Genomic DNA, 10,624 nt, shown 5'->3' with positions numbered 1-10,624 from the left:
AAGAATACTTAAACTAAAGTAATAAAAACGATTAAACTATTTACGATTATTTAAAATATACTTTATTTAGTTACTTGTGGTTAATGTAATAATACTTATTGTTTGTTACAGGTTTTTTACGTTTAATGACGTCTTGACTCGAGGTTTAATATGCATACAGCACAGTTACAATACACATATATTAATATACCTTTACTTCTAAGCGTGACAAACTGTATTGATTCTAATATACTCTAGGCTTTGCAGAAAAACAGTTATTTTTCTGTTTTGCAGTTAATATTTTTTATAGTTTATTTGTCTTATTTTCAATACTTGGTAGCATAAACGATATTGATTACTATTCTATACCAGCATATACATTTTATGGTTAAAAGTTTTTATAATGAATTGAAAAGTTTTAAAACAGTATATTAAAATACTTTTCTTTTTAAGTTTACTCTTCTTTTAAGTATTTTTTAGGAACATAATTCATTTAGGAACATAAATAAAAATAAAAAATAAAAAGCGTTTAAAACTAACGACACTTACTAGAGTTTAATTTTAGTTTTAACAAATAAAATTATGATTACTTATAAAAGTTTTTTTATTTACAACGACTGCGCTTTAAAAACAAGAATCCATTTTTATTTTCAAATAACAACCATGTTTTTATATTGACTAAACAAAATGTTTTAGTTCAATTAAAAAGTAGATGTCCAAAAAACAGACAAAAACGTGGAAAAGGTTTTGATATTAACTCAGGCTAGATAATGTAGCCTAGTTTTGTTTGTTTTAATTATATTTTTGCTTCAAAGAATGGCAACCCTGTTATAAAAACAAATAGGTTCAAAAAAAATTACAAGTAGTAGTTAAAAAGTGTTTGTATATAGTAATACAAGTTTAAATTGATTTTATAGATTTCAAAGTAAAACTCTAAACTTTTAAATAAACTAAATGCCGCACGAGTTCAAGCCAAACTTTCTGAAGCGGCAGTGGTCCGGCATGAACGAAGATCCGAAGAAAAAGGCGGGAAGAAAGGTCATCGACTGGACGTCCAGCTGTGTCCTATACGTTGAAGTTTGTTAATTTTTTTTATAAAATGAGTATATTGATGACTTGATTAAAAAATAGAGTATAAAAGTAAAGTTTAAATTATAAATTGAAGTTTGTTGCACACAATTGATAGTACAAAATATAAATGAGTTTGAATATCGAAATTTTTAGTGATGTATTCTTAATTTTTGTGAATGATATTCTTGTTTTAAAAATCTACCTTAAAACTCAAGCATTCACTACATTACTCTTTTTTCAAATCAAGCGATTAAGCCTCTTTAACAAGTTCGGCTTTTAGATCCTCATCAATTAAAGGGATTTTATTAACTAACATTTTTAGTCAATTATTTAATTAATTTCACTTTTGTTGTGCAACTTTTAAACAATACGTTGTGAAAATTTTTATAAGAAAGTGTAACACTGCAGAGAAGAAGGTACCAGCGGGTGCAGTTTGATGTGCCGAAGCTTCTGCCGGACCAGTCGCACGCGCTCGAACTGCAGGCGTCGCTCGCCTATAGAAGCAATCCCGTTTCTTCAGTGTGCACCAGATTTGTGGGAACTGCCACTAACAAGAACAAATGCCCCGTCAACAAGGTTGATTTTGTTTATTTATATGATGAGCTGTATATACCAATAGGTATCTAAATAATTTTTAAAATTTTATAAGAACCCAAGCTTTTGTTAAACTATAAGGTAGGTACAGCCTAAATAATACAATTAAACAAAACAAACATTGAGTAAAATTTTTGGTAATAAAAATTGTTTTACTATTGAATAAATTTTCAGAATTTACACTAATTACTTGGAAATGGATTAAATCACTTATTTACTTTTATTACATGGTTTATTGTTGAAAAACACATTTAGTGCATACGATACCATAATTGAAAAAGTATCTGTATCATCAAAACTTTTTAGTTATATTTTTCAATTTGCTTAGGTGATAACTGTAAGTGACTTCAAGTTTAAGTTAAGACTGCAGGGTGGAAGTACTGGAAAAACCTGGAACTTGACAATTTAGACTAAAAAACCTGGCATTTGAGATATTTTGTAAGCAAACCAGGATAAACCTAGAATTTTGAACAAAATCACTAAAAAATCTGGTAAATTTTAGAATTTTAAGCTATTTATACATGTTAAGTAGTGAAGTTTCGATTTTAAACAAAGATCTATCATATTGAGAATTTTTTGTTTTCATCATCAAAAATCATTTTTAATCAAAAACACATTTAAAGTAGCTTTACAGTATCTTTTCAATGTTTCTGTATTATTTTTCACATTTTTTGTACTTAATACTTTATTTTTAGCTTAAAACAAATTCAAAAACCTGTACTTTCAAAAACCTGTAAAAAATTTCTCAAAAAAAGTTGGCTACCCTGAGAATGCTTAAAAGTTTTCTTTTTGCTTAATATGTTCAAATTTAATTTTTGTATAAGTTTGTTTTCATTTATGCTTAAGAGAGAATAATTTTCTAATTATTTTTTCTCCAAATAGGTGGTATGGACGCCCGACGGGAGACGCTTGGTGACTGGATCTTCCTCAGGAGAACTTACTCTTTGGAACGGATCCGTTTTTAACTTTGAACTTGTCGTGAAAGTAAACGCATTTTGATTTGATATTTTACTTTAAAGTTTCGATTTATTCAAAAGTAAAACTGTTACAACTTTGATAACTTACTTAAATTTCTCCAAAAATAAAAAGCGTTTTATCAGTAGTAACAATGTAAATCGTTATGCTTAATGATTCTATTAAGCTTAACTACAAATGTATTTTTTTACGTATATTTGTGTGTACATTATCAAAACTCTATATTTGTTACGTAGGCACACGACATTAGTGTACGGATTTTTTTTTCTTGTTTATTATAATATATCCACTTTAAGTAATTTTAATGTATTTCTTTCTTATTATTTAGCCAGACTACGAGAACAGTGTGATGGCGATGGCTTGGTCGAAGCAGGACAACTGGCTGGTGTCCGGGGACAGCATGGGTAATATTAAGTACTGGCAACCCAACATGAACTCTGTTAAAATGTTTCAAGCCCACAATGAGGAACCGTGCAGATCCATTTCGTAAGTATAATACTAAACTTTTTGTTTGTTTTCAGAGTATTAGTTGTATTTAATTATTTTTTTTTTAAATTAGCTTGTTGAGTAAAAATTGCTAGACATTAATTATTTGAATTTAAAAAAAAATTCAGTAAAGTTATCAGTATTCCAAAGTTTTATCTCATATAACAAAAAAATTAAGTATACTTTTATTGAAAAAACTTTTCTTATAGTTTGAGACCTCTAACTAAAAGTATAAGGTTTAAATGAATTTACGTATCAATTAATTAGAAAAACTTGATTTTTGTTTATAATTTCAACAAAAAATAAAGGAATATATTAATAATATGGCTTTAAAACTTTGTGTGCTGAAAACTAATATTTAAAATAAATAGTGTACATTAAAAATTTTGTACAGATTTTCACCAACGGACCAGAAATTTTGCACGGGCAGTGATGATTGTACTGTTAAAGTTTGGGATTTTTACACCGCAGAAGAAGAAAGGACTATGAGGGGGCATGGAGGCAATGTTAAACAGGTATAGTGCAATATAAGATTTAAAAAAAAACTTGTGTGATTTTGTTTTTGTGATTAAGTTTTGTTAGAAGACAATAAACTTAATACTTCTTTTGTTCAATATAAAAAATGTTTGTTGAAGTCTTTTAGTTTTAGAAAGATTGAACAATTTTGACCTTTTATATAAAAGTAAAACTTGATAAAATATATTTTTTTTCATGGTGTTTTACATATAAATTCAACATCTTAATTACTTTATCTAATAAAAAATTTAAAGTAGCAACACAAGATTTTTTATTAAGCAAGATATCTAAAAAATATTTTTAAAAGGTTGACTGGCATCCACAAAAAGCAATAATCCTTTCGTGCAGCAGAAATCTCCACAAACCAGTCATGCTGTGGGACCCAAAAGCTGGTAAACCTCTCATTACTGTGTTAGTTTTCTTAGATGTTTGTTTTAACTAAATGCTGATTGTTTCATTAGTATATTGATTGACGAGACTATCAGTAACAACGTTTTAAATGATTTTTGTTTCGTTAATTTGATTATTTAATGAAGTACTATAACTTATTTGGTATTGTTGTATGATGTGCGACTTAAAACTAACAAAATCATTATTAGGTTAATTTTTTTTTTTTTTTTAATCTCAACTTTCTAAAACAACGTAGTAACTATATAACTTTTGTAAAATAAAATTCTACTAGTTGTTATTATATTACTGTATAATTTTTTTGAATTTGAAATGCTGTGAAAAAAATATTTTTTTTAACATTTAAATTTAGCTTTCTTTTTTATAATAATAATAAAAAACTATTATGTAATTATAAAATCATCTAAAAATTTATGTTTTTTAGATGTATTAATCAAGCAAAACCTAGAAAATTTTTATAAATAAATTTATTAGTTTTCTTTTCACATTTTTGCTTCGAACTATTTTACTAAAAGCATCAAAAATTCCAGAATAACTAATAAAAAAAATAATTATTTAACAGAAACGCACCCAAGGGAACAGTGATGGATGTCCAGTGGAACAAAAACGGTAACTGGTTCCTTACAGCGTCAAGTAATCATCTAATTAAACTGTACGACATAAGAAACCTCAAAAAACAGTTACAAGTAAGATTTAAGATTAATTTTATCCTATTTTTAAACGATCATGATTAAGTATTTGTTTTGCTAAATGTTTAAAACTTAAAGTTTTAACTATAAAATAAGCTAGTTGACAGTTTAATAAAGCATGTTTATTGTTTTATATTTTAGAAAAACATGTATAAAATGAAATTTATGATTTTGCAAGTTTATATCTTTTATAATTTGCTATACGCCTAAGAATAATATTTTTATCAATTACTTTTTTCTAATATTATTCTTCTTGGTAAAATAAATTACTAAATTCTAAATTTTATTTATGCTTTTTTAAATTTTAAACCAATTAGTTATGCGACTGAGATTAGTTTTAAAACTTGCTTGATATTTATACCACATATTCAATGTTTTTAAATATTAAGAAAAACATCAGTATTTTTTTATCTAAAAGTCTATTTTACGTCACAGGTGTTCAGAGGACACAAGAAAGAAGCAGTTTGTGTTGCTTGGCATCCGATTCACGAGGAATTGTTTGTATCAGGCGGATATGAAGGAACCATCATGTACTGGAAAGTTGGGTTAGACTTTCTTGTTATACTGTGAACTATATTACAATTAATATTTCATTGCGTTTTAATAGTTAGTTTCTATAACTCTTTCTTTATTTGCTACAACCAAAAGTAAAAATTTTTCATTATGTTAGTCAACTTTAACATAAAAGAAAAGACAAATAAGGGCTACGTGACCATTCAAATTCTTTAAAAAAAGTCTAAGTTAAATGCAAAAAGTTATGTATATTTAAAAAGTTATGTTTAAATGGTTATGTAGGTCTAAGTAATAAAACTATGATGGTAGAAAACCTTTAAAAAATTAACTATTAAAGCCGAAAACTCATAATTACCTAAAGTTACTATATTTTCCCAGTTTTAAAACTAACTTTACCAATGTCTTAAAAAATTATACAACTTTTAAAATTACACATGCTTATATATGATTAGTAAGATTTTGATACTAAAATATTTTTTCAATATTTCTTATATGACATAATTAATAATACCTCAGACTTATAAAGATTTAATTTGTCGTAATTTAAATTGTCGGAACTTTAACAGTCGTGCATTCAAAAAAGCTAGATAAATACTTAAAAACAAGAACCTAATTGAAATAATAACTGAAGAAGTAGATTTATTTTTGACAGCCTTCAACAACCAATTGTAAAAATCTTAATTATGATTTTTGTGCAACTTTATTGATATTTGTCACAACTATGGTTTTTGATTTAATTGATACCTCTGCTTTTATAAATTGTAGGTTTTTATACCAATTTTGTGTTTTATATCGTAACCCAAAGCAGAATTATAAAGTAAAAAACATTTAAATTTGGGTAGAAAAGCTAAAACAACATAAGTTCATTCTTTAACAACTTAAACCAGATTAATCCTTCGGATATATATATATATATAATTACTAAAATAATGATACTGATTGTTAATATTTCAACAGAGAAGACCAGGATGTGGGCAGATTGGAGTCGGCTCAGTCGGAGAGTATAGTATGGAGTTTGGCGTGGCATCCGCTTGGCCACGTCCTCGCATCAGCATCCCAAGACCATTCCACGTTAGTTGCATCAAATATCTTTTTTGTCAGAGCGAAAGCATTGTTTTGTGGTATCCAAATTTTATTTAATATAATTATTGTACTTTACGACATTGTTACACACTTTAAAATGTTTATTAAAGTATCACATTGTTCAGCTTTGTTTTTTTTTTTTGCAATAAATTTGAAAACTTATATTTCAGTTAATAGATAATTTCTATAAATCATAACTTTCGTAGCTATAAACTGATAATTAACTGTTAATTTCAAACATAAATCATTAATTTTTTGCAGTAAGTTCTGGACTCGCAACAAACCGGGAGATCAAGCGAGGGCAAGTCCCGTAGATGAGAACGTTTCAACTTTTAATAAAACGGCGTTGAAGCCGAAAGCAATAAAAATCGACATGTCGCAAGAATTTGACGAAATACCTGGTGAGCTAAAACACGTTTGCAAAAACGTTTTACTAAAACATAACCAAGAATCAGTTGACTAGTTTGTTTTTTTATAATGTAAATCAACGTTAAATTTAAGGTAGGATGTAACATTAGTTGAAGCTTTAGATTTGTAGTTAGTTGTTGCAAAAATGTTTAATTAAGGTATAGAAAGGAATCAGTTTTGTAAAACTCTTTTTTTAACCAAGTAAGTTAATTTTAAAAACAAACTAGGATGTATAAAAGGTTGGAGTAATTTAAAGAGTCAATATAAACTTTGTTACTTAAAAAATATTTTTTACACTTTAACTTTTTTAAACTTTAAATTAAGAGAATTTGATCTCTTAAGAGAACTGATTATTTAAATGTAAAGATAAATAATTTTTTAGCAAGTAAGTAAATGAATTTAATTTATAATCTCTGATATTTTTTTAAAGCTTTAAGTTTTATTTTATTTGTTTTTTGTAAAATGTTAGTAAAATTGTGGTTAGACAAATATTAATGGAACTAATTTTAAACTCAAAAATAAAAACTTTCATTTTTAAAAAACTTATTTTAGGAATTTTATTGAACAGGTCACAAGTAGTTAATATATATTTTTAGATTAATTTTTTTAAAGTCTTGTGTATATTCTTCTCTTCTGAAAAATTACTTGATATTTTTCAATATTAATTGTTTTATTTTAATTTTCGAAGAAAACAGATTTTGTTTTCTATTACAGTTAGCCATTACTTTTTTAAGTTTTTTAGCCAAGTTTCATAAAATTAATTAAAACATCTGCTTGATAACGTTTTCGATTTATACGATAGTTTAAAAGAAAATTTGCAATATTCTAATTTATGTAAATAATAGCTGTACCTAATAGCAGACATTTATTTTTGCGTGCCTAACTGTTGTGAGATAAAATTTTTCAATGCAGTCTTCTTGTGAAACTCATTTTTTAGGGTTAGAAAACAAAATATATTAAAATCTGTACCTCACATTTTTCTGCATTCTTAGCCATTAATAAAAAATTAAAAAAAAAATTTATATAGGAATGTTAATTTTCTTACACTTGAAACTTTAAGATTTGTAATAATTTTAAACAATATTTTTACAGAATTAGGAAACATTGATGAAACGATAGCTGCAATAAAGCATGAAAATGACAACATCAAAAGCGAGATTCCCGGCCTCGGCTTCAAATCGTACAACGAAAAACTCGAGTTTGAAAGAAAAGTTTGTTGTTAAAATTTGCAGTAAGCTAAAAACTGTTTTTCATTGTAGCAAAGCAACTTAAAAAATTTAAGTGTTAAAACAAATATTCAATTTTTACTCAGTTCTTACTTTTACATTATTATTATGATAATAAATATAATGTCTATTTAAGCTTTCTCACATAAACATCCTTAAGCTTTAAACGAAGACAAACACATTTAAATGTAACAAAATGATGAAAAAATAAAGTAACTTTTTTTTTGTGATCATTTTGTATGCTTGGGTTAAATAGTGTTAGTTTTCTTCTTTTTTAAGGTTTTCTATCATATTTGATTCCCATTATTTCCTGTAAGATTAAGAATTATGTATTTTGTAAAAAATTATTATCACTAAAAACAAATCTTCTACAAAACTATCAAATATATCAAAGTGAACAAAATATTAATTAATTAAAAATTATCCGAAAGCCTCACAACAATGGAGTAAACTTAAAAAAAAAATTTACCCAAAAACGTAATAGAAATAACATAAAAAAGTAATTTAATAGCTATTTATTAGAGTTTAATGTTTTGTAACTGTATAAAAAAAAAGTTCGATTAATAATCTCGACAGATATTCAAAGTGTTTTACAAATAAGTTATAAAAGTCTTCAAATAAAAAAGTTTTTGTTCAAAACTAAGTTAAAGAATTTAGTCAAAAAATTTAATAAGTACCGAATTGTAAATAGTTTGTAAATAAGTTGATATAGAATTAATAAACATTTTATTGTTTTTTGTTTTAAATTTAGGTATATGAATATTCACTGAATAAAAATAGTTTATAAATATTCCTCGAATTAAAACTTTAAATAGCGATTTTTCACTCTAAAAAAGTTTTGTGTTTTGTTATATTTTGAACCTTTTTTCAATAGTAATTCAAAAAGTGATTACAAGCTTTAACAGAAGACAGTTTTTGAAGCATTCTTTTAGTTTATATTAATAATATAAACTTTTTACTTATTTTTGTGTGAAGCACGACTTTGCATTAATGCTTATCTATATAAGAGGTCAAACCTTTCAGAATAGATAAAAAGAAAGTTTTTTGGAAAGTTTGAACATAAATTAATTGCACTACAAGTATATTGTTTTAGTCTAAATAATTCACACAAACAAATACTGCTGAAGCAGGTGGAGAGCAAAAGAAGAATCCCCTTCGCCCGCGCCGTGTCCCGCGAGTTCCAGCACGCCTGGGACACCTTCGACCCGAGAAAGGGCCGCCACCGAAGGGAGCCGGCGCCCAACTTCCAGGAGCAGCCTAGGATAATGCACCCTAACAACCCCAACGCCAGGTTCCCAGGACCTAGGATGAACGGACCCCCGAGACAGCCCGGCAATATTGGAAGGCCACTGAGACCCCCCAGTCCCCACGGAATTTATGGTCTGAGACCTGGGGTGCGCGGGTCGCAACCCAGAATGAACTACGGGCCGCCGCAGAGGCATCAGGGTCCTGGCACGAGACAAATGTGGCCACCCGAACCCCGCAAAAACATGAACAGGCCACCGTTTGAAATGCGGGGCGACCCCCAAAACATGAACCGCTCAGCCATGAATAGAATGGACAACCCGCCGACGCGCCCGACCATAAACAAGCCGCCGAATATGAAGAGGCAGATGGTGGGTCTAAATATGGGACCGCGGTTTGGTGACCGCCCCAGACCCGAGTTCAACGGACCCAACCCTCAGGACAGTTTCAGAGGGATTCCCTGGCGGTCAAAGGTTTGACAGGGAACCACCGAGAAAGAGAGGTCCGCATGATTTTGACCGAGGACCGAGAATGTTTCACGAGAAAAACTATCCGCAAGACGGCGATAGAGGGATGTTTAGGCCCGGCAAAGATTGGAGGCGACCGCGCCCTGGCATGGACCACGACATGCGACCCCAGGGTAAATTCACAGGCGGACCGCCGCGGGGTCCTCCGAGGCCTCCGCGCATGATGAGGCGCTGAAAAAGGTCCCTGGATTGAAAGTAGCCTCTAGATGATTGAATGAAAAAAAAAAGACGTATTATGCTTCAAATTTTTTAATGTGTTAGAATATTAAGATTTAAAATGTATTTGAAATACGCTATTTTTTGTGTTAAAGTGTGCTTTCAGACCAAAGTTTTTTATTTCGAATATAATAGTCTGGTAAAATGTATATTTTTATTGTGTAGGTTTATCAATCATTAATTATATAATATTTTGCACTATAAGTATGTAATTAGTATTTAAGTCTCTTTTTTTTTACTCTAATTTTCCTGACAGTTTATTTTAATTTGTAGTAATAAAATTTGATTTTAGATATTATTAAATTAATTTGCGGTGGTAAATTTTTTTAACTTTTGTTATAATTTTGCAGAAACTTGTAAAAGCTGAAATTTATATATTTTTTTGTATTGAAAATCGTGTTTTTAGTTGCATACCTTAGTTGTAATTTTTTTTTTTTTTTTACTTATTTTCATGTGTTTTCTTTTTTTACCTGTTTATCTGTTATAATAAAATTTCCTTTTAAACACTGTTTAACTGTCTTTGTAAAATATCAAAGAATTATTTTATCATTTTCAAAGTAAGCTGTATAGTTATTTATTTAATTAAAGGAGATTGCTGAGTTTACTGAAATGGAAAAAGCTTATTTAAATAACAATGTGCAAATTAAATATTTTTTTACTACCAGGTTTCGGTGGCAAAAAATTGCGA

At 28.3% G+C, this 10,624-nt stretch overlaps 1 protein-coding gene across 1 annotated transcript; it reads left to right on the top strand.

Annotated features, from left to right (window-relative positions):
• Positions 1-933: 933 nt before the first annotated feature.
• LOC145832469 (pre-mRNA 3' end processing protein WDR33-like) lies at positions 934-9,672 on the top strand. The gene is made up of 12 exons (XM_082939785.1): positions 934-1,056; positions 1,459-1,626; positions 2,527-2,628; positions 2,948-3,105; positions 3,500-3,620; positions 3,929-4,032; positions 4,592-4,715; positions 5,154-5,263; positions 6,189-6,302; positions 6,576-6,715; positions 7,815-7,933; positions 9,079-9,672. Exons 1-12 carry the CDS (start codon positions 934-936, stop codon positions 9,670-9,672), a joined length of 1,977 nt encoding a protein of 658 aa, XP_082795911.1.
• The last annotated feature ends 952 nt before the right edge of the window (positions 9,673-10,624 follow it).

This window comes from Thalia democratica, chromosome 3, assembly GCF_965202585.1.
Source record: "Thalia democratica chromosome 3, ktThaDemo2.hap1.1, whole genome shotgun sequence".
In the NCBI taxonomy this organism is placed as follows: Eukaryota; Metazoa; Chordata; class Thaliacea; order Salpida; family Salpidae; genus Thalia; species Thalia democratica.
The sequence above is the reverse complement of the archived record's forward strand: the minus strand, read 5'-3'. Positions and strand labels throughout refer to the sequence as shown.